A 25231-nucleotide genomic window follows, 5' to 3' on the forward strand; every position below is an offset into this window, starting at 1 on the left:
AAAACACAAACAGAAAATTGACAAATAAAAATGATTATTATTGGTGAAAATAATTAGCAAAAATTACTACCAACATCATCATGAAATCGTTAAGATCACCTTTAAAATAATTTTGTCAAACTAATTTCTGTAAAAAATTGCAATATTGCACTAATAATAATTATTATTAACACCATCATGAAATGATATTTTTTTTATTTATTTTGTCTAATTTTCTGTGAACAAATAAAGCATGCATGAAAATATAATATAAAATATAATATCACAGTAATATAAAAGTGCAATATGTTAACTTAAGCTAAAGATCACAACTAACCGATCGCAAATAACGTATAATGAAAACATAAATGCAAATGCAAATGACTCTGTATATCAATAATGATTATTTTAATGGCACCGATACAATAATATGGTACTAGCAATTGCTTTGACTAAATAATTGTTCATCTAATGCATCTGTTTAGCACACGAGTAGCCTATTATTTTGTCAGGGAAGTATTAGGGGAGGATGTATAAGGGGGGTTTTGTGCTAAAACTAAATGACTGATGATGAGTGTGAATGTGGGATCTGTTGATCTAAATAGCCACATTCATGTTAGATGGCCTCATTAGATGGTGCCATGCAGGTAATCAGTGTCATACTTAAGTTTGCTTAGTTTTTCTCCTGAAACTCAGTAGTGGTTGGGTGTGGCAATGTGGTTGCATAGTTTTATCTGGTACTACTTACTCAGCCTTACCTGGTATCTGGGTAAAAAAGCGTCTCAACATTTAACCTTTTCTAGTTTAGTGCCCAGAGAGCAATTTATAGGGTCAAGTTTCAAGGTTGGGCCGGTTAGCATGGTTATTTGGCCCCTGCTGGTTGTAGTGGTAAACTACACGCTTTGGCTGGAAAGAGCATCTTACTCCATTTACATCCTTTGAAAATGTACACCATTGTTCAAAAGTTTGGGGTGGGTATGATTTCTGTTTTTGAAAGAAGTCTCTTATGCTCCCCAAGGCTGCATTTATTTGATTAATAATACAATATAAACAGTATCATTGTGAAATATTATTACAAAGACAACTTTTTTCTATTTCTATTTTAAAATGTAATTTATTCCTGTGGTGCAAAGCTGAATTTCCAACATCATTACTCCAGTCTTCAGTGTTACACGATCCTTCAGAAATCATTGTAATATGCTGATTTGCTGCTCAAGAATCATTTCTAATTATTATCAATCTTGAAAACAGTTCATATTTTTGTGGAAACCATGATACATTTTCTTTCAGGATTCTTTGATGAATAGACGATTTAAAAACAAACATTTATTTAAAATAGAAATCTTTTGTGATATAATAAGTGTCTTTACTGTCACTTTTGATGAATTTAATGCATCCTTGCTGAATAAAAGTATTGATTTCTTTAAAAAAAAAAGTTTGAACTGTAGTAAATAACTAATATACGTGACTCAAAAAGCAACATTTAAATCTTAAATATCGCATTAGTAGATGTTATGATAGATAGTAGTATAATAGTATAGTTTAACAAGTGACAGATTTTATAGGGGCGCATAAAAGTGAGAAATTATATTTTCCTCTCAGCATAGTCATACAAGTCAAGCTCTGTAAGATGTCATTCAGAAATGGCATCATCAAATGAGGCATGCCACTTTAAATGGTGTGATAGTACACAACTGTAATAGGACCTCTGTCCTGGATATGGCAGAAGTCTCGTGGTTAACCGCAAGAACCCTTCATTTAACTGCAACTACGTACAAATCCCATTCACATCTGTCATAATCACAGTGGACTGAACTAATATATATTCTGCAAGCAACATAGTTGACTTATGATGTAAACATATACTTTTCTGTTTAATTTGATTAATTTCATAGCAGTGCTCTTATCTAAAACATCTGTAGTCATTGGTGGAAACATGAGCTTGTTAGAAGGCAAATGATGTGGTAAAACGATGATTATTATTGTCTCTGAATGTTTGAATACCATTTTATTTGAATTATTTTATATTTTAAACACTTTTGATTTAGCTTAATTATTAAACAATAAAAATAAAAGAAACCACAGATAACTGATTGTTTTATTTTTTATTTTTCACTGTAATGCATATACTGTAATGTTTTCAATGCAATCATTTATTCTCATTCAAAAATTGTCATGAGCTTGATCATGTGCAAAAATGAACTCCTTTATGGGTGGTTTTGGCCTGGAACAAAACAAAAGTTATTTAAAATCTCTTAATTTAATCATATTATCACCATATTACTGTGGGGAAAAAAGACATGATTGTAAACTTTTGGCATGGGTATTTCTGTGTACCTACTTGCAGGCATGGATTTTGATACAGATGGTGTTTGGCCCGTCATCCGTCATCAGCTCATCAATTATATTGTGCAGATACTTCTGAACAAGTTTCTTGCACTGACCACTCACCAGCTTAAATTTATCACAGGCCTTGTTGAGCTTGGTTTTGATTTCATCCTGAGGGAAATGATGGATTTAGTTAAAAGTTGTTGTGAGATGCATGGTCAGTTCAGTAATTTAATATCAATCATGACACCCACCGGCGTTGCATTAGTGGAGAGTTTCTTTTTCACTGCCTTCATGATGGCTTTGCATGTTTTGCACTTACTAAATATCTGCTGTTTCGGCATGCCATCAGCCTGAAAAACATCACAATATGAAACAAACATGAATCATATAACAATAACACAAATAAAAATACAGCAGAAGTCAATCTCCAAATGACTCAAAGAGACAATGCAATAAACTATGCATGCTTAATTAGTCATCGATCACCTGTTAATCACATGCAAATGAGTGAAAAGTTTCCCCCCAGTCTTGTTAAACAGATATGTGCATCGGACATTATTGTTAAGTATACACTTATTTAAAAAACACTTATTTGTTATCACCAGGAGATGCTTACAGAGATCTCTTCATCTTGGTCCTCAGCAGAGTCCACTTCACGGATCTCCCAATGATCTGCACAGACTACAAATAAATGGACAATAATGAATTAAAACAACTGATTCAAGCTTAAGACGAATATATTAGAATCATAAGACAAATAATTATCCCTAACACAAAATAGAAGACGTTTTAGAACTGAATTAGTGATTCTTTTACCTGCACATACGAGCAAGCTGACAAGAAAGATGTTGCGGAGCATCTTAGCAGATGATCTCTAACCAGCGTGACGACGAAGCTTTCAGAATCGAGGTTCAAATTTGCTCCTCAGAAGCATGTGGAGCTCTTTTTAAAGAGGTCTGCATCAACCGCAAGTGAGTATCTTTCCAACCACAAACCACAGTTGTCTTGATCATGTTTAACAAAATGATCCTGGGGAGTTGTGAGTAATGTTCTGATTAAAAACACTCACTTGCGGTTGACGCTTGTGAAGACTAAATGTTGTAGTGTTACCAATTAGGAGTTTATCTGCACAGGTCATAAATAAAATGTACATGTAAAATATAGCTACAAACAATGCATTATTATTTTCGTACATACAACTCTTACTTATGGAAATATCTGTACTGAAAAAGTGCAAATGCACAGCTGTTCAAAAGTTTGGGTCAGTAAGGTTTTCTTTTTTGAACAGCAATTTTTATTCAGCTTTTGAACTTTATATTCATCAAAGAATCCTAAATAATTGAAAATATGAAGCAGCACAACTTTTTTCAACATCGATAATAATAAGAAATGATTCTTGAGCAGCAAATCAGTATATTAGATTGATTTCTGAAGGATCATGTGACACTGAAGACTGGAGGAATGATGCTGAAAATTCAGCTTTTTATCACAGGAATAAATTACAGTTTATAGCATATTCAGATAGAAAATAGCTATTCTAAACTTTAATAATATTTCACAATATTACTGTTTTTACTGTATTTTTTTTTATCAATCAACTGCAGACTTGGTGAGCATGAGAGAATTCTATCAAAAAATAAAAAATATCTTAACAACCCTAAACATTTGAACTCCACTGTACAATAGAGAGAATCTTCACATTAGTGATTATCTTCAACTGAAGAAGTACCTGCAAACAAGAACAAAAACTATAATACAATTCTCAAGATCACTTGTGTCAAATTGCTCTTTTAATAACCAGCAAGCTACTTTTGTCAGGAAAGCAAAGGAAAATGACCCCACTCGGCCTGAGGGTTTGTTAGGCTACATCAACCATGTTATTTCTGAAGAACAGGAGAAATTACAACTCAAAATACCACACGTACTACAATTATTACACAAAATTAAAAGCATTTTAATGACAAAAATGTTTACAACAACAAATCATGATTAAGGGAAGTGTGACACCTTAAAAAGGTAGTTCAAAAAGTTGCCCTCATCAACTATTCCAGATACGGAGCATCTTTTGGGGATTGGAAGTGGTTCTGGGTGTCCGGCGGATGCTGAACACATCTTTTTTTTGGATGGTGGTGCATAGGAAAGGTCAAGGATGTCATCATGGGGAGCGTGTTGCCTTATATCTTCTAACAGATCCGAAAGGCGATCGGTTACTGAATCTAGAAACGTCCCATCCTTTATGTGGCATGTCAGTTCTGATATCTCCTTTAACAAGGTACCACACTTCTCTCTTTTTTCTGCTTTAGGAGTGGTTAGGATGGTCTCTGAGGGAGCAGCAGGAGACAGACATCTTTCTGGACTGGAGGTGCAGCTCTCTCTCTCTGGACTAGTGTCGTTCGCCTGATTCTTCTTCAAAACCTCTTTGTCTTGAATATCAGCAGGAAGTATACCAGATTGTCCAAGGCAAACCTCGTCAAACGTGAAGAGAGGGTTGTTCCTGTACGCAGCGCTCAGATTCTCCCAACTCCAGCCAGGAACTAAGGTAAAAACAGCACAGAAATGCTGGCATGGGAGAAGATGTCTCTGATAGTCCATGCATGTACATGAAGGCATGTCATCATCTTTTCCAAAGTTCACCTGATGTTTTTCCTGGGAAGTTTGACTCTGAACACTGAAGACGTTCTCTCCAGCAGATGTTGTGTCTCTCTCACTCTAAAGCAGCGATTCTTGGTGCCTTTTCATGATGTGTAGAGCCATAATTCTTGGTCTGTCTCTTACATAACAAGGCACATTTGTGCTATATTTACATGAGCCATTTGAGCATTTGACATTCAATTCAACATATCTGTATATGGAATTTTTTTTTTTTTTTTAGTTAGTTAGTTCAGTTCATGTTCAGTTTTCTAACCATCAAATGAATCTCACAAAAACATATCTAGGTCACATTATTGCTAATATTGCTTTATACCTAATATAGTATCTATACATTATAATAATATGTGATATATTAAACATTATACTAATATATTACTAATCTATTCAATTACCTTTCTCTCTCTCTCTCTCTCTCTCTATATATATACAGGTGCATCTCAATAAATTAGAATGTCGTGGAAAAGTTCATTTATTTCAGTAATTCAACTCAAATTGTGAAACTCGTGTATTAAATAAATTCAATGCACACAGACTGAAGTAGTTTAAGTCTTTGGTTCTTTTAATTGTGATGATTTTGGCTCACATTTAACAAAAACCCACCAATTCACTTCTGAGAATTGGTGGGTTTTTGTTAAATGTGAGCCAAAATCATCACAATTAAAAGAACCAAAGACTTAAACTACTTCAGTCTGTGTGCATTGAATTTATTTAATACACGAGTTTCACAATTTGAGTTGAATTACTGAAATAAATGAACTTTTCCACGACATTCTAATTTATTGAGATGCACCTGTATATATACCAATATTTTTTTCACAAAACAAAACATACATATGTGCGTATATATATGTGTGTGTGTGTGTACATACAGTACATACATATATATATATAAACGCACACACACATACAAATTGCAGTACAGTATTACTGTTTACTACTGTGATTTAATACTTAAAAATACTAATTAAAATATATTTTCTTACATTTTTGACAATGTGTTTTTTTTGGGGGGATAATCACACTAAAAAACTTTCACTATCCAAAAAAACTAAAAGGCTTCACTTTCATTCAGCAAAATGTATTATTTTATTTCTTTATTTAGGCTAGGGGTGAAATATGACTGATGCCAAATGAATTTCTACAACAGTCCAGTTCTTACTTTTGATATGATCTCGGCAGGAAGTTTCTCATAATGGCTACTATTGACTGCAGTTTCGATGTCCCTTGAGGTATGAATGCTTCAGAACATCCTTTTGTCTTTCAACACCTTTATTTTTGAAAGCAGCCACATTCAGGTTCTCATTTCCAAACACATTCACCCACTTCTGCCACACCATTGTCCTTTTTTCTTGTCCACTCCATCCATGCCTTCTCACGGTGAACATCACAGAGGAGCACTTTAGAACCAAAAATGATGCTCACTTGTCAGTTCTGACATTTTAGAACATTTTGGAGAAATTATCTGTTCATTCAGCTCATGACTCAATACAACAGAGTGGAAGACTCTGTTGTATTAAAATAAATCAATAATTTAGCATACAGATGTGATGGCCTTCAACATTTCTAAAATCAAGAACTGACATAGTATTTAAAATATTATGAAATTAATATAATATGAAATAACATTAATCACTCTTGCTTCTATGGCTCGTTCCACTTGGGAGGAAGCCAATAATTTTACTTAGGTCACCTAAAAGTGGTAATTTCAGGTCAGGCAATGATGAAAAATTCAGAATTTAAGGGAACATTGGTGATCCGAAATCAGACTCAGTGCTTTTGTATAAATGCAGTCTAGCAGTGCTGCTATTACATTTGTCATGCCAAATCCTCTGGTCTAGTTTAAATAAAATATTTCAACACTTTTAAACATACCCTTAAACACCTCCTCTAAACAGCACAGCCCTCTTCTTTCCATGTGTTTACCAAGGTCTACAATGTATAACTTGTAAATTACTCATTTTAAAGAGTTTTGAATGTAATAAAAACATTTCTGCAACATAAGACACCAATCAATGTTCAAAGAAAGCCAACATGAAATCCAAACTGACTTTAGTTCTTATTGTGAATGAGTTATTTGTACACATTATTCCAAAGAAAAAAAAATGCATTAACCTCCACTTCTGATACAATGTGCCTTTTTAGGCTGACGACACTAATCCAGTTTTTTGTGCACCCTTCTTAACTTTAAAATACATCATATTACAGAAGCAAAGCTGGTTTTGAATGATATTTTATTTTGACTTTTGTTAACAGCATCTCAATCAGGTGACAATCTTTACCTGTAGATTATGATGGTCTGCACTGGACTTCCTGTTTCCTGCCTTGGCTTTTTTTTTAATGATGTTCCAAATGTCTCTTGATTCCTGCAGGTTCAAGCAGAACAAAATGGTTACAGTACTGTTCAAAAGTTTGGGGTTGGTAAGATTTTGAAATGGTTTTGATTTGAAAGAAGTCTGTTCTGCTCACTAATGCTGCATTTATTTGATCAAAAATACAGTAAAAAAACAGTAATATTACGAAATATTATTACAATTGAAAATAACGGTTTTCTTTTTGAATATACTTTAAATTTGAATTTATTTTTCTGATCAAAGCTGTATTTTCAGCATCATTACTCCAGTCTTCAGTGTCACATGATCCTTCAGAAATCATTTTATAATGCTGATTTGCTGCTCAATAAATATTTTTGATTACAGTTGTGCAGCTTAATGTATTTGTGAAAACTGTCATTGCTAGGATTCTTTGATGAATAGGAAGTTCAAAAGAGCAACATTTATTTGAAATAGGAATCTTTTGTAACATTAGAAACGCCTTTACTGTCACTTTTGATCAATTTAATACATCCTTGCTGAATAAAAGTATTAATTTCATGTCACATTAGTCTGTCATAACTTGTGAGATCAATCCTAAGGCACAAACCTTTCCAAAAATGGGGTGGTTTTGATGTTTTTTAATATCTGGGAAGCTGGCCGCAAACATTTCTTCTCTGCGCACGCGCTTTGGATCTAGTCGTAGTGCTTCTCTAACAGCTGATGACTTCTCTCGTTTCTGATATGGGTTTTCTTCAGTTAAAATACTGTTACAGTTTACAAATGTGTCTGACACTTGCAAAAATGCTGTATGACAAGATGGTCGAATGAGACTTGTTAGGAAAAAATCTCTGATTTACAAGGAAGAAATTAATTGTATCACTTAATGCTTCATGGTGTTAATATATTAGACAATTATTTATATCCAAGTGCAGACAAAAAAGTGTTGTCACAAATATGACTGATCTGACAGAATGTATTAAGTGTGTTATACTCAGGAAACTTCACAATATGAACCACATTTATGGTTGCAGGACAACCCCTTTTTTTGGTTTGCTGCATCAAGCGTCTTGTTTTAAGGCATGAATATTCATGACCTTGTGCCTGAAACAGAAGACACACAGAATAAAAGCCATTTTAACTATAAAAGTTATGTCCAAATATGATAGGACATTTGTGTGAACCTCTTACTTTACTCTCCTGACGTCTTTGTTTGGCTTTGGCATGCTTGTCTCTTCCTTGGTGACATATATATGTCTTTTCCCCAATTATCTTAAAAGGCACACCATTAAAAGAAACAATCTTCACTTCCCATTGTAGCTGTTTTTCCACTGTCAGATCTAAAAACAAAAATCAAAATACAGAAGAATAAGAACTTTGAGTGGAGCTGTATAGTGGATTGTTGTTGCCAAGGTATGCTAACTGGTTGCTAGGGCGTTGCTAGGTGGTTGCTAAAATATTCAAAAGATTAATCATTTATCAAGATATACAGTCCTAGTTATTAGTACGCTGTTGTATGCATAAGTCATAAGTTTTGCGCCAGAAAATATCTAGGGTTAGGTTAGTTCAGATCACTAACTGTGAGTAGTAATAACTGCACAGATAATTAAAATCTATTAAAACATCTAACGTTAGAACTTCAGATATTACAGAATTTTGAAACGTACCATTTTTGCCAAATGCACGATCGCTCTTCAAAACGATAAACTTTGTGTTCGTGTCTTCCTCGTACTGTTGAAGACATGCATTGAAATCTTCCAGAGACTTGAAGGTTTCGACGCTCCCCATTATTTTATTCGGGTTGGAGCGGCAAGATGGTAACCAAGGATGGTAACTTTCACTCTGTGAAAGTCTCGCGAGACCTTAACCACAGCCCTTCGTTGCAAACAGTGTAATCTCGCGATATTTTATTCGCGTAAGCTCCTCTTGTGGGGTCAAATCGTTAAAAATAAAAGCAGCTAATTAATAACCAACTTGCTCAATAATTACAAACACTATTAACCAATTTGCACGGGTAAGGTTATTATGAAGAAGTACTGAGGACGTCAGTCAATGTGCCCTCCTCTCCAGAAGGTGGCGTAGGCGACACACTTGGCTTGATCTGTTAGTGCAGAAGAAGAAAAACAGACAGCAAACGACAATGGTGAGCCAGCATATTTCGCTTCTTCTCTTTTAAAAAAAGTTTATTTTAAATCTTTAATATATGCATATGTATTTGTGGTTTAGAAATTAATTATGCATATTTAGAACTGTTAGACATGTGTCTATATTGACAAATGTGTTTGTTAGGCAGTAAAGCAGCGAAGTTAGCTTGTTGTGTTAGCCAGCGGATAATCACGGTATGATATAAAAAGAAAATAAATGTATGATTAATAATGTCAACACGTTATTCTTATTATATTCACCTATTATTAAACATTGGTACTGGTATTAAAGAAAAATTTGATAAATGGATGTGTCATACAAATATATAATGAAACAAATAAGATGAATTATTCTAAAACAGTTTACAAATGTTATTACCTTTTTGAATGTAAATGAACCCTTTTGTACTATATATGTGTTATCTATCTATCTATCTATCTATCTATCTATTTCTCTCTCTGTATTTATATAGATAGATGTATTGAATTATTGTGTCATAAATTCATGAAACATGAAGCAAAATACTAAATATAATCAGTTCATAAGTCAGTGTAGGTGATAGACATCATCAAAACATCAGGTTAAACGAATGTTTGATTTTTACAGGGTCAAAGTCAGAGTGGAGGACAAGGACCTGGTGGAGGGAAGAAAGATGACAAAGTGAGTATTTATCTCTCACACACACACACACACAAAACCTCACTACTAAGTAATATTATTTAAAAAAAAACATGTACGAATCTCTGAAGTGATTGATCTTAGAGAAATTTAGCAGTTAAAATGGACAAATTTACTGTACTGATTATTAATTTCTGTGCATTGAATTTCAGGATAAGAAAAAGAAGTATGAGCCTCCCATTCCCACAAGAGTTGGGAAAAGGAAGAAGAAAGTGAAGGGACCAGATGCTGCTAGCAAACTCCCCCTGGGTAAAATAAACATCATTATACCAAACCTTTCGAGAGGCTGTTACATAGATAGTAGTGATGCATAAAATCATGAGCTGTCATTGTCTCTTCCTTCCTCAGTCACTCCGCACACACAGTGCAGACTGAAACTCCTCAAACAAGAGAGAATTAAAGACTATCTGCTGATGGAGGAGGAGTTCATCAGGAACCAGGAGCAGATGAAACCCCTGGAGGAGAAACAAGAGGTGAGCACATTATTGTGTCATAATTTTATATGATATAAAATAAATGTTTTCGATTTGTATAATTAACATTGTTTTTATTTTGAATCAGAAGAACCATAGTTTGGTTCAAAGCCCTTCATCATGTTTTGTTTACAGGAGGAGAGATCTAAAGTGGATGATCTCAGAGGGACGCCCATGTCTGTGGGAACTCTGGAGGAGATCATTGACGATAATCACGCCATTGTGTCGACATCAGTGGGCTCGGAACATTATGTCAGTATTCTGTCATTTGTAGATAAAGACCTTCTAGAGCCCGGCTGCTCGGTGTTACTGAACCACAAGGTTAGTGAGCCTCGAAAATAACATAACAGACCTTAAGATAAACTGGAAGATAAATAGACATTAATATTGACTCACTTGACGTAATTTTACTACAGAAGTCAATTTTATTCCTGAATTTTGAATGTTTTTGTTAGAGTTGTCAATAATAACGTTATTAAATTATTTTATTAATTTATGTATTATAATATGTATTCAATATGAATTATAGGAATTATGTTTTGTTATTAATTTATGTAAATGTTTGCAGGTTCATGCCGTGATCGGGGTGCTGATGGATGACACAGACCCTCTGGTGACTGTAATGAAAGTAGAGAAAGCCCCGCAAGAGACATATGCAGACATCGGAGGTCTGGACAACCAGATTCAAGAGATCAAGGTAATAGATTAGTTTCCATAAAATTAATTTAATTTCAAAGTGGCAAAAAAAAAATGCCAAAAAGATGCAAAGATTTTGATTGGTTTATAAAAATAGGACATACATTGTATTCCTTAAAATAAATATATTAATTTATATTTATTTCAATATTATTTTATTTCTTATTGGCAGTTTTTCTCTGTCTACTTGTCCTTGATTATGTCAGCTGTTTAATTCAATTTAATTCAGAAGCAGATGCAGTCTATACATTTTGATGAAATGTGTTTTTTCTTCTTCTTTAGAATTACATACACTGATGATATCCTGCACAAGAACATTAATCAGGACATTGCATGAAATCAAAATGAATTCTAAGGCATGTTTGACCTTGTGCATTTCATCTTTTAGGAGTCTGTGGAGCTTCCCCTCACCCATCCAGAATATTATGAAGAGATGGGAATAAAGCCGCCTAAAGGGGTCATTCTGTATGGTGCACCGGGAACGGGTCAGTCTGAGGAGTCTTAAAAACCAATTTGCGTCTGTATGTTGTCATTTTCTTAGCATATGGTTTGTGTTGATGTTATGTTTTGCTGGTGTGCAGGCAAAACTCTTCTGGCGAAGGCGGTGGCAAACCAGACGTCTGCCACCTTCCTGAGGGTGGTGGGCTCAGAGCTTATTCAGAAATACCTGGGTGATGGTCCCAAACTGGTGCGAGAGCTCTTCAGAGTGGCTGAGGAACATGCTCCGTCCATTGTCTTTATAGATGAGATTGACGCTATCGGCACAAAGAGGTGAGTATGAAGTAGGGATGCACTGATACCACTTTTTCCAGTACTCGCCCGATACCGATACTTTTATTTTTGGTACTTACCGATACCGAGTACCGATACCAATATTTTATTGCATTTGTACATTTTTAAAATATTGGGTACAGAAACCAAAAGAGTATGTATAATGTTAGTTGGTTAACTTCATTTATCAAATAGATACAGTCAAACCAAAATGTAATGGCATTGATCGCATGCTGTGTGGTATCGGCGTTTGGTATCGGGGCATTTTAACGAGTACGAGTACAGGAGACCAGTATCGGGCCCGATACCGATACCAGTATCGGTATCTGTGCATCCCTAGTATGAAGGGTTTTGCTCACCAAGGCTGCATTTGTTTGATCAAAAATACAGTAAAGATGATAAAGACCAAACTCAATATGCTCCTCTTCATTATTAAAACATACATAACTAATTTGTGCAGGCAAGCAGGTGAGCCCAGAATAAATGCAACACGCAGTTTCGCATTAAGCGTTTTGCCATATAGAATAAAATGTCTATTGTCTTTGTCCATTAAGCTATATTATGTTTTATTTATAATGATTTTCTATGGGAGGAAAATGTTTAACATGCAATTTAACGCATTGCGTTCTGGGCTCGTCTGCTTGCCTGTACGGAGTTGATCCTTTTAATAGGCCTATCACATAATTTCATAATGCACGTTCATATCTGCTGGTCTGTACTTTGCATCAACAACAAGACTTATAGGCTACTGAATTGTCTTTATCATCTTAGTCCATTATTATGCCACATTAAGCGTTTTGCTGTATAGGAGGACAAGTGAAAATTTGCGCATTATGTTCATGGCCATCTGCTTGCCTTGTAGTACATTAAATAATAACTATCGAATTTGATCTTTTAATTGCACTTAATGTATCTTAATACATTAAGCCATATTAAGTGTTTATGGTTTTCTACGGGAGGAAAACGCTTAACGAGAGACTTTGCACATTGCGTTCATATTCTGCTGTTCTGTGGCCACGGATTTGCGTGTCTTGCTTTTTCTTGCAGGACCCTGTATGTTATAGTACTAAATTAGTTTTAATCATTTAATCACCATCACAGCGTCTTGTCTCCATTGGCAACACGCACGATTTGTGTCGATTGCAAGTGACGTCACAGGTAGCGGAGAGGGCAAGTGGCGATTGCAAGTGACATTGTAATTTAGTTTCTTTTTTCTTGTCTTCATCACCTGTTGTAAAATGTTGAGAGATTCAAACAAAAACAAAAAATCAATAAATAGAACAAAATAAAAAAGACTGCAAGTGACGTCACTTGCGGAAGCGCAAGTGTCTGAGAGTGCAAGTGCAAGTCTGCAGCCAGACCCTTTTGGGTTTTGGCAGCAAAAGAGGGACCAACACAATATTAGGAAGGTGGTCATAATGTTATGCCTGATCGGTGCATATGTATGTAGTTATAGAACAAACTAATTAAAATTCTAAATATTTTAAATGTATTATTTACACAATACTTTTACTTTTTTTTAAATTTACACATTACATACACTTATTTACCCAATATTCACTCATAATTCACAAAATAAAACCAAAGCTGTGGGTAGATTTTTAGACTAACACTGACAAAATGTATGCTAAGCTATATACTAGCTATGCGAGATATAATTCCACTATAAAAAAAAAACAACAACATTTCTCTGTGACCCCAGGTGTGTGTATAACGGGTACAGACTAGATTGTTTTTATTATAAACAGCGATAAACACTGACTTTTGGATGTTGTTTCTCTGCAGGTATGAATCTAATTCAGGAGGAGAGCGTGAGATCCAGAGAACAATGCTGGAGCTGTTAAACCAGTTGGATGGATTTGACTCGCGCGGAGACGTTAAAGTCATCATGGCTACTAATAGGATTGAGACACTTGACCCAGCTCTCATTAGACCAGGTGAATTAGTCAGCTTACCATGTTTTTTTCTGGTGTGCGTTTCACATGCTAATTGAATCAAAGTGGACTCACTGGCCAGACACAAACGTCTGATGTCACAAACATTAGTGTGAGAGTTTCCTTTGTTTTAAAGTGCACATAATTGGATGAAGCACATTACTTTGTAGACTAAAATTAGGTGTTTCCTTTTTGTGATTCCACAGGTAGAATCGATCGTAAGATTGAGTTCCCACTGCCGGATGAGAAGACCAAGCGCAGAATCTTTCAGATCCACACCAGCAGGATGACGGTAGCAGGTGACGTGACTTTGGACGACCTCATCCTGGCTAAAGAGGACCTCTCCGGTGCTGATATCAAGGTAGCATCAAAGGGCCATTTAATTAAATAGATGCATAATCTTATGCAATTTGATTACACAGAAAAACATTGTCTTGCAGAACAAGGTAATGTGGTTCATTTGACCTTGTCTGACTAATTTACAATTTTAATTTAGGTTTAATGGACCCCAAAAATGAACATTCCGCCATTATTTATTCACCCTAATGTTGTTCAAACCTGTATATGACGATTGTTGCTAAACAAATAGTTTTAGTTCCCATTGGCACCCATTGTATTTGTTTGTCCCTACAATAGAAGTCAATGGGAACCAAAGCTGTTTGGTTACCAACATTCTTCAAAATGTCTTTTTGTGTTGCACCGAAGAAAGTCATACAGGTTTAGAGCAACATTAGAGTGAGTAAACAATGGAAGAATTTTCATTTTTGGTTGGACTATCCCTTCAGTGCCTCAAATATTAATTACAACATGAACAAAGGTCATGAATGATTGAACAAATTTGTATATGCACTTCATTGTATTTAATAGTGATTTTATATGTTTTTCTTCCAGGCCATTTGCACAGAGGCAGGGCTGATGGCTCTGAGGGAACGGAGAATGAAAGTTACTAATGAAGACTTCAAAAAGTCTAAAGAGAACGTCCTGTACAAGAAGCAGGAGGGGACACCGGAGGGGCTCTACCTTTAACATGTCATTATACAGTCTTACACTTTTTTTTTTTGTTTGTTAAACATTAACTATTAATTCCTGACTTAACCCTCTGTTGTTCGTTTGTGCTCAATGCCAGTTAAATATTTCAGTTCACTGAGTTTCTCTGAGCCTTTCCTGAATTCTCTGACGATTAAAGCCTGAGATCTACCTGTCATTGGTTTGGGTTTGGATTACTATTTTGTGGAACATTTCAGACCTATTTTCTACTGATTAACTTAAATTATTACAGAATAATTACAGAGGCCGAAAATTAATTTTCAGTTTGGGCTGAAATAGTTTTGGAAGGTCGAAATCATTGGCTGTAAACTTCACGTTTAATCAATAGTATCAATAGTGTCTGTTTCCTGCACACAACATAAAAGTTACAAAAGGTAAGCATGTCAGCTGTGAGATGCAGGGCTGATAATATAGATTTTTAGTTTTTAATATACTCTCATTTTGATGATATATGACCTTTTATAATCTGTGCCTTTTTTCAGTTGATGTGTAAACAAAACTTTACTAAACCGCACGCCTGGCATCCAATAACTGCAGTGAGCTTGTTTCTTTGTTGTTGTTTTTTTTTATAAGAAACAAAGAATAAGCTTTCAAATTTTGTCAGTTTTATAATGAAATTTAAACAACAAATGTCAATTTTGATGCCATTAAATGTGGCGTGAGATTCAAACGGCAGTCAACCGATCATCTCTTCCTCTTTACTACTAGTTTTAACGTGAAATGAATATGACTGAATATCCAAAGTATGTTGAAGGAAACTACAACTTTATGAAATGTATCAAGTAATCGCTTAATGAGAGTTTTAACTGCAGAATTACGTCAATAAAACCGCTTCTAATCAATTGTCACGCAACTTTACCTATACCTCAGGAAAGCAATGTAATGTTCATAGCTCGTTAGCTAGAAATTTTTTTTAAATAACAACAGAGGAGCATTTTACTAAATATATACAATAGATTACATATTATATTTTTACTTAACCTGTTGTCTTCATTATGTCTGGAAAACTGTCATAAGGCAGGTTTCATTACAGCCACAGCTGAAATGTTTACAGGGATATCCTGTTTTACACAGTTTATAATTTCCCCTGGGTTAGTCATTAAAAAAATAGTTTAGGTTTTGAGACTTCACACTGTAAATCATTAAAACCTGGATTCATGTTCGCATTTGTATATTTATGGCCTATTAATTGATTTGTTGAAGACTACAACATAATTACATATTTCTCTTAAAGGGATAGTTCCCTCAAAAATGAAAATTGAGAAGTTGAAAACCTGAAACGTTTGTGTAACACAAAAGAAAATACTTCGAAGAATGTTTATAATCAAACAGTTGCTGGTTCCCATTTTTATTTTTTCTATTTTTTTTCTCCATACCAAGGAAGTCAATGGGGACCAGCAACTATTTGGTTACCCACATTCTTCAAAAATAACGTCTTTGTGTTCAGTACAAGAAAGAAACTCATACAGGTATGGAACAAACATTAGGCTACATTTTGAGATATAAACTGAAATCTGCCCCCGCTATAAAAAAGCACATTGACTGGAGAAGTAATAGAAATTCACTCGTCAAATGTGGCAGAAACCCTGTACAAAGTGTACACTAGTTAATGAAGCATGCATGCATTGTTTGAGCAGGTTCTGTATTGCCAAACAACTCACCATGATATTCTAGCAGCATATTGTTTGACTTGTAATGCTTTGGCATGACTGTTCTGGTTTTTCAAAATAACCTTTCAGGGTTGATGTGTAGTCTAGAAAGTTATCATTTAAATTGCAAATAGACAAGGTATAGCAATGAATTTGCTATTGCAACATCCTTACATAAAACAGCTGCAATGAGCATTTCTCATATGAGCATGTGTAGTTTGTATGTAGGAAATCACACATTTTGTTTTGTTTTGAAGTTTTATAATAGTTTCATAGTTGGACATTCAAAACACTTAGGTCTTCAATATCACCAAGTTTGGTCTCCACCTTATATATCAAATATACCATAGTGTAGTAGAACTATCACATAATTTAAAAAAGAAAATAAAACATGAGGATGTGAGAAGGACCGGACACAAATACAAGAGGTGATGAGATGAAAACAGGGAAAAACAAAGCAGTTAACCGGTTATATTAGCACTGCAAAAACACTCCACAGATCTCTCGTAATGTTCACTTTGGTCTACATCAAGTCTTTGAATGTGATGACAGAGTTTTGGAAACCCGAGTGGAAAAAAAAAACATGCACTGAAAAATCTGTGGCAGACATTTTACAAAAGACAAACGACACACACAAATACACAACTGAAAGAGTGAACGGACCACATTGAAAAAAGCTGAAATAATGTTCCCTTCCAAAAAGGGCATGAAATCTCATCCAACGGACATAGTAAACTGACACATGCCTTTTTCTTTGCAGCGTAGTTCAAAGATGGGACGACAAGAGACGGCAATGTGAGTGGAAAAGCATTCATTTCTATGGCTCACAAACTATTATTCAGATAAATACAGAAAATCTGTTAGAAATCGAGTTAAAATGTCCACTTGCGTTCTCCTCGTAACGGCGGCTTTATTTAGAAAAGCAATCGTCACAGTCATACGTGTGATTCGTAGATAATGCTCGTTTTCAAACATATAGTGAATGATGTTTTAGTAATCTCAGTCTAGTCACGCTACACAAATAGAAATAGACATCTGCGTCGGTTCTGTTACAAACTGAAACCGGACGTTTTAAAAAGGGTGCTTAAATTGCTGCAATTTACCTATTTAAATATCTTTTTCTCGCCTACTCCTTCCTCCTCTTTTTCTTAAATCACTACAAGCATTGAAACAGCAAATTAAAAACAACACAAACGAAAGCAAAGAACATACTCTGTTAAGACAAATACAATCATGATTGCATTCCTTTATTTTGCAACAAACCCAAATTAATTGTCGTATTAGGGACAAAAACCAAAAAGGAAAGCTCGGGTTTGTCTTTCGGTGTGTGTTTGTGTGTTTCTGTGTGTCGGGGAACGCAAGAGGGCCGTGTTGTAGTGTCAAGTAATGCCGACTGTTCTTCACTCGTCTTCGTCCTCCTCTTCCTCCTCTCCGTCGGAGAGAGTTGGACAAGCGGCAAGCTGCCGGTAACCGTCCAGCCACTTCTCCACCATCTGAGTGACAAGCGGGTGGTTCCGCCTCCTGGAGCTCTTCTGCATGGCCACCAGAACCCCGCCCTCCGTAACACAGCAGTCCATCCACTGCCGCAGCATCCGCTCCTGCTGCTCCTCCGTCCCCATCTGATGGACATGCACAGTAACCAATCAGAGAACACGTCAACTTACATCAACAACAGCTTACAAAAACATATATTTTCCATTCAGTACAGAAAGGGGGCGATAAAAACAGTTATGCCAATTACATTTTTTCTTGGCAGCAAAAACAGTATGGTGTTGAGCTTTCAGGATTTTCAAAAAAATAATATTCAGATTATAGAATGAACTGTTTGAAATCAAAAAGTAGATATGCTTATTATTGAATGGTTAAGGCAAGACACCACAGGCAACACCATTGTTTTTTCATACGCTGGTCAATTTAAAGATTTTGGGCTATTTTGCTTCCATAATTGTCCTCTTTCAGACTAGTGAAAAAAAAAACATCCAAAATACACAAGTGTTTATTTTATTACACTTTTGCCTCTGTAGATTTAAATGACAATCAGTGCTATTTTTGTTGTGCATTTTTGACATTTTTAGTAGTTTTTTTTTTGGTAACACTTTACAATAAGGTTCCATTTGTTAAAATTATTTGACAACATTAGTTAACAAACTAATAATGAAAAATAATTTTAAAGCATTTATTAATCTTATTAACGTTGATTCCAACATTTAAATCAAAAGTATCTATTAATGTTATTTAATGGACCAGAGCTAACATGGACTAACAATGAACAGCTGTACTTTTACATTTACATTTAGTAATTTAGCAGACGCTTTTATCCAAAGCGACTTACAAATGAGGACAATAAAAGCAGTCAAAACTAACAAAAGAGCAACAATATATAAGTGCAAATGACAAGTCTCGGTTCGCCTAACACAGTACACGTAGCAAGGTGTGTGTATATATATCAAAATACGCAAATGACTTCAAATCACCACACATCACGTCTGTCTATAAGCGAGCTGCACGCTGCACAGTTGACACAGGAATTGTCACTTGCACAATCGAGGCAGTGTCACATCGTCACTAAAGTTTATAAATTGCATTACTTTTTAATTCTTGCCTGTGTTTAACCATCCAGCGCTCGCGCGCTCTCCTGGAAACCGTGCGCTCATGCACACTCGCAGCGCACACACATAATGCCAGGTTCACATTACTCCGTTTGCAGTGCATACGTGGTGCGTATTTTTTTCCGCGCTCATGTTAAAAGATTAAAGCGTTCACTGCACACAGCTGTGGCCCGGCAGTGCATTCAGGAGCGGTGCGTCTGCACCTCAGCAGTGCAGAGATCGTTTCCACACCGAGTCTATTGCTGCAGAAGTAAATGCAAAAGTAAAAAGCATTGAATAATGTGTTGCTTATATTTATTGTGTTTAAACATGTCTGTGAAAGATTGTATTACTGTACGGTGTAAAAGAAAAGAATCGCAATGCTGAAAAGCATTTCCAGTGACAATGTTTAAATTTGAAATCAAAATAATGGATAAATGTTGTGCTTGTGATAAACAGCCACGGATCAGTAATGGACTCTTCTGTGAAAGCACAGTCCGTGCTGCTTCCTCTCTCACAAGATCGGTATCGGTGATCGGATCGGCAGATACTGCTTTCTGTGATCAGTGATCGGCCTCAAAAACCCTGATCGGAGCACCCCTAATATATATATATATATATATATATATTATACACACACACACACAAAGAAAAACAAGTAGAAAGAATAGAAAAAATAGAAAGCTAGTGTTTTTTCTTAAATAAAAAAAGAAGATAAATAGATAAAAGTATAATTAAAATAGAATAGAAAGTGCTAGAGTTAGAGGTTCAAATAAAATATATTACCAATTTTTAATAACTAACGTTAACTAAGATTAATTACTGCTGTAACAAATGTACTGCTTATTGTTAGTTAATGCAAAGTTAACAAATGAAACCTTACTGTAAAGTGTTACAATTTTTTAATGTGTCTGTATAGTTTATATTCATTTTTATTTCAGTTTTAGTCATTTTAGTACATTAAGTTACACTAAATTAAAAAAAGAAATGCTTTTCTATATTATTTTATTCCGGTAAACGTTTATTTAAAGTAACAATTTTTTTTGTATGGTTTTAGTTTTAAATGTAGTTTTCATTAACTGTAATAACTGTTTTCTCCATTTTCTCAAATGTTTTCTGAAATTTCCACTTCAGTAGCACTTGCACTTACATCAAACTTTACAGTTTATTTCTACCTATATTCTGAAGATTTTTACAAAAGGGTTTGTTTATATATCATTCACATGATTTATATAACATTTTATTCCTAAAAACATTATGAAAATGTTCTTTTTTTTTGGCCGTTGACAGTATTTTCTGATTATTTATGGAGTGAAAAAAAGAGATATCCAAAATATCCCCTCTCGGAAAAAAAACTTTAATATGTCAACAAAATGAAACAAGAATTTTGGCTTTATCAAAGATTCAGATTTCTGTTCTGGAAATATATGCAAATTAGCACAAACTTAATTAGTCAATGCATCATTTGCATATTTACACACAACATTTTAGAAAACTTGTAATGCAAAACAATTGTCTTAATGTATTATGATTAATCAACTGGGGAAAATATCTGTTAGTTAAATGTTTTACCATATTCACCTGTGATGTCTTAAATATAAATAAAAAACGGCTACAAAACAACCCAGCCTCCACACAAAATAAAAAAGACAATCCATTTGTATATATTTTTTTCACACTGCAAATTCTGTTGTAGTGTAAACAGGCCTTAAACCCTCATAAATATTCCTGCTCTACAGAGTGTTTTGATGTCAGCAGAGCTGTTCTCACCTCTTGTGCTGACAGAAAGTGAATGTGCAACAGCTTTCGTTCGCTGTCAACCAGCGGCAGGAAAGTGACCGTGACATCGTCGTCTGTGTTCAAGTTGGCACCCGCGCCTCGATTATCGTAGCCATCGTTCTCCATGGCAACCAAGGCGGAAAAGTGTCCGCGAGTATAACCCAGGGCGATAGGGCTCTTCCAGCAGAAACTCTGCTCCCATAACAGAGGCAGGTATACACCTACAAGATAACAGCCAAAGCAAACAGTAATTACAGAAACGCTGTGTGACTGACCCTAAAAACCAACACTGTGTTTGAAGTCAGCAGAGTGTTGACAGAGATATATGGATTGTTTCTGCGGGCTCTTTCGTCATTGTAGCAGCAGTAACAGCCTGTCAGCGGCAGATATAATAGATCACACATTTCTTGGTCGACGTGGCCAAACAGCCCAGAGAATAATGCTAATGTGCTTACACTAATCATCCCTGTAAATACTGATAAAATGAATATAATCGTCAGATATATGCAGTGACAAGCTCTTTATAATTAAATCAACACTTCGGCCAAGTCAATTATTCGGAAGAGATTTGGCCATTTGTTGACTTTTTAGATTTAGATTTTTTGTAGCTGACAACTGCACCTATTTTTGTGTTTTACAGAAGGATAATACATATATTCTGTTTCTAAATCTTTTTTTGAGTAAACCTTCCTTGCATAAAAACCTTTTATATAAATGTATGAAATATGAATATATCAATTATATATCACATTTTAATTTATATATACAGTACACACTACCACTCAAAAGTTTGGGATTGGTGCGATTTTATTAAGAAATCTCTTTTGCTCGCCAGCAGAAGAGCAGCATTTATTTGATGAAAAATACAGTAAAAACTGTGCATTATTACAATTTAAAAGAACTGATTTCTATTTGAATATATTTTCAAACTGAATTTATTCCTGTGATGTCAAAGCTGAATTTTCAGCAGCAATTACTCCAGTCTTCAGCGTCACATGATCCTTCAGGAATCATTCTAATAATTTGCTGCAAAAGAAACTTTTTATTACCATGTTGAAAACACTTATGCCACTTAATATTTTTGTGGAAACAGTGATACACATTTTCCAGGATGACTAAAAAGTTCAAAAGAGCAGCATTAAAAAAAAAAATTCTATATTCTATATATTATATAAAATTATATATTATATATATATACACACACACAATAAAACATACTGACTTTTGAATAGTAGTGTATATACAGTATCTATGTCTATATCTATCTGTTTATATAGATAGTGATCATAGGCCAATCTGTCCTTCTAGATCTGAGAAGCAGCCATTGCAAAACAAGCAAACCAAATAAAATTGAAATATCTACACACTAGCGTAGCACACTTAAAAACAGCTCACCCTGAAAGCGCGTGTATCCCAGCGTCTCTCCTCTGAAGCTCTTGTAATATTTCACACCGTACACTATGATAGGCCTCCGAAGGATGTGTGCCAAGACAAACACGTGTGTCTGCTCTAAACTCGCACCCGGCTGCAGGAAGATGACACAAGAACAGAGACAGAGACAGAGAGAGAGAGCAAGAGAACCACAATAAATTGTTAAAACAATTTGTTTGTTTTACTAGGGAAACCTCAATGCTATGTTTCCCCAAACGCATCAGAATATTTCATTATAAGAAAAAGAATTCAACATGAAACAGCATATGCAACTCATTTTACTTTCATAATTTGACATATGTGACCCTGGACCAAAAAAACAGTCATAAGGGTCAATTTTTTGATCCATTCAAAGCAGCCAAAAAGAAAAACTGTTCAGAGTTGGAGTAAATGGCTACATCTTGATAAAAGCATATGAAGAAAATCATTTTGTTTCTTTGGAATAACACGCACTGTTGAATCATTCACAATAAGAAAAATGTGTTTTCTTTTCTGAAAGTAAATATAGTCAGTTTTGATGCCATGTTGACAAAATCATTTATAGATCTGTATGGAAACAACCAACTAATGGAAACAGTGCTATAAAAAGTGCTCATTGCTCAGACATCTGTTCAGCCCTCATCCTCTCGGGTGGGATGTGTGTCTGCATGTGTGATTCTGTATGAGTCAACTGCAGCTATCTCAGTAGGTGGTGAGATCCGAATGTTTTCTCATCTGGTTGCTTACCTGACTGGCTAATGACAGTATAAAGGCCCAGTCCTCCTGCCACTGCTCCTCCCGCAGAGAAAAATGCAAACCAAAGCTCTGGGAATACCAGGACTCCCACTCTTTCCAGCGCGTGTAGAACCTGGAAAACACACGCATTATATCCGTGATAAAATACACCGATGCAATTAGACTGATGTGAATAAACCCAGATGCAATTAAGCAAAGATAACAACAATGACTAGATCTGCTGAAGAAAACGTGCGGTGCCACCTTTGCAAAACAATACTAGCGTGTTCTGGGTAGTTAACATGACTCAGGGTCATTACAGTTAACTAAAACAGAGTTTCTGCAGGTTTTATGAAGGTAAATATAAGAATTTGTATGACCTTTTTAAGACCAAGCAAAGAATAAATTGACTGGAAGACAATACACCAATAAAGTCTCTAAATGTAAATGTCTTGAGTTAGCATCACTTCAAAGTTTGAAAATACAACTTCCAACAGATCTCCATTACTTTTTAATTTATTTTACAAAAAAATAAGAAGCTTATGCCTTGAATACATCTGCTCTCCCAAACAGTAAATTATAATAATAACTTATACTGTAACTTCTGTTCACACTGCAAAAGTGTTGTTCTTCCTCAGTATTTTTGTCTTGTTTTACAGTTCAAATGTCTAAAGATTCTTCAATCAAGATACATTTACTGGAGAAGCAAAAGAACTGGTCTAGTTTTATGAGAAATTAATCAAAATGAAGCGAGTTTATGATTAAAACGAGAACAAATATCTGCCAACGGCCTCAGACAAATCAACTTAATTCAAAGGAAAAAACACCCCATTGAGAGATACTTGTTAACTCATTTAATTTTGTTAAATTTTTTAGAAAACAAGACTTAAGACATATATTTAATTTGCATCTCAAGTGAATGTATCTCGATTTAAGAATGTTTAGATATTTGTATCGTAAAACAAATTAAAAATACTTGGGAAGATATTAATTTTTTTGCAGTGCATGCAACATTTAATGCCATGTCTTTATGAATTTAAGGCTTTCAGCTCCAATTTAAACTTAATTTGTGAAAACATTAAGAATTCAAAACTAAGACTAATTAAGACCTTTTTAAGACCTGCAGAACCCATGAAAAAACCTTTCATTACTTGAAATAAAATAAACGTTGACTTAAAATATATATAAAAAAAAATCTTATTTCAGCTAGTTGCCAATGTAACATTTTCATTTAGTTTGTGAACTTGAGTTAGCTTGTTTAGTTAACTTGATGTACTAAAATAACAAACTAAAACTGAAATTAAAATGAATAAATACGATACAAATATACTTAGAAATTAATAGAAATGGCAAAACACAAAATTATTAAAAGTTGAACCTAAATTAAAATATATATACAGTGGGTACGGAAAGTATTCAGACCCCCTTAAATTTTTCAAAATGAATTCAAAGTATTAATAAAAACTCTAATAGTATCTAAATACTATTATATACAGTTGAAGACAAAATTATTAGCCCTCCTATGAAATTTCAGTTCAGATATTTCCCAAGTGATGTTTAACAGAGCAAGGAAATTTTAACACAGTATTTCTTATTATATTTTTAATCCGGAGAAAGCCTTATTTATTTAAATTTGCTTGGAATAAAATAATTATTTAAAAAAAAATTTTTTTTCTAAGGTCAATATTATTAGCCCCCTTTTAAGAAATGATCTGATTGGCTATGGAACAAACCACTGTTGTCAAATGACTTGTCTAACTAACCTAACTTGCCTAATTAACCTAATTAATCCTCTAAGCCTTTAAATTGCACTGTAAGCTGAGGATTAGTATCTTTCAAAACACCTAGTAAAATAATATGCACTGTCATCATGGCAAAGACAAAAAAAATTTGTTTAGACTTGAGAAAAAGAATTGTCAATGCTCACAAAGAAGGAGAAGCATATACACGTTTATCAAAGCGTTTTCAAGTGTCAAGAACAGCTGTGAGAAGTATTATCAAGAAGTTTGAAGAGACCCACACAGTGGAGAACAGAGGCAGGAAGTGAAAGATTTC

The 25231-nt window shown here is 34.7% G+C and overlaps 3 protein-coding genes across 4 annotated transcripts in view; 1 reads left to right on the plus strand and 2 right to left on the minus strand.

The window, feature by feature from the left end:
• Positions 1-2142: 2142 nt before the first annotated feature.
• LOC107729222 (antimicrobial peptide NK-lysin-like) lies at positions 2143-3205 on the minus strand. Its single transcript, XM_016539654.1, has 5 exons — positions 3127-3205; positions 2927-2991; positions 2562-2660; positions 2321-2478; positions 2143-2203 (listed from the first exon to the last, which is right to left on the minus strand). Exons 1-5 carry the CDS (start codon positions 3167-3169, stop codon positions 2143-2145), a joined length of 426 nt encoding a protein of 141 aa, XP_016395140.1. The 5' UTR covers positions 3170-3205.
• Positions 3206-9312: 6107 nt separating this feature from the next.
• LOC107729291 (26S protease regulatory subunit 4-like) lies at positions 9313-15172 on the plus strand. 2 transcript variants are annotated; one of them, XM_016539759.1, is made up of 11 exons: positions 9313-9414; positions 10023-10076; positions 10247-10343; positions 10443-10567; positions 10703-10888; positions 11136-11264; positions 11652-11748; positions 11845-12034; positions 13820-13971; positions 14175-14329; positions 14860-15172. In XM_016539759.1, exons 1-11 carry the CDS (start codon positions 9412-9414, stop codon positions 14992-14994), a joined length of 1323 nt encoding a protein of 440 aa, XP_016395245.1. In that variant the 5' UTR covers positions 9313-9411; the 3' UTR covers positions 14995-15172. The 2 variants fall into 2 exon arrangements, with proteins under 2 accessions (XP_016395245.1, XP_016395244.1); XM_016539758.1 differs by lacking the exon at positions 9313-9414 and adding an exon at positions 9495-9610.
• A 1736-nt stretch (positions 15173-16908) lies between these two features.
• Positions 16909-25231, minus strand: part of LOC107729223 (ubiquitin thioesterase zranb1-B-like) — a 17755-nt gene continuing 9432 nt past the window's right edge. The window contains exons 6-9 of the mRNA XM_016539655.1: positions 23189-23309; positions 22427-22556; positions 21023-21252; positions 16909-18283 (exon numbers count right to left, since the gene is read on the minus strand). Coding sequence (XP_016395141.1) covers positions 18065-18283; positions 21023-21252; positions 22427-22556; positions 23189-23309 — 700 coding nt within the window. The 3' untranslated portion in view covers positions 16909-18064. The remainder of the gene's footprint in view (positions 18284-21022; positions 21253-22426; positions 22557-23188; positions 23310-25231) is intronic.

Source organism: Sinocyclocheilus rhinocerous, unplaced genomic scaffold (genome assembly GCF_001515625.1).
Source record: "Sinocyclocheilus rhinocerous isolate Xijiao unplaced genomic scaffold, SAMN03320098_v1.1 scaffold1268, whole genome shotgun sequence".
In the NCBI taxonomy this organism is placed as follows: domain Eukaryota; kingdom Metazoa; phylum Chordata; class Actinopteri; order Cypriniformes; family Cyprinidae; genus Sinocyclocheilus; species Sinocyclocheilus rhinocerous.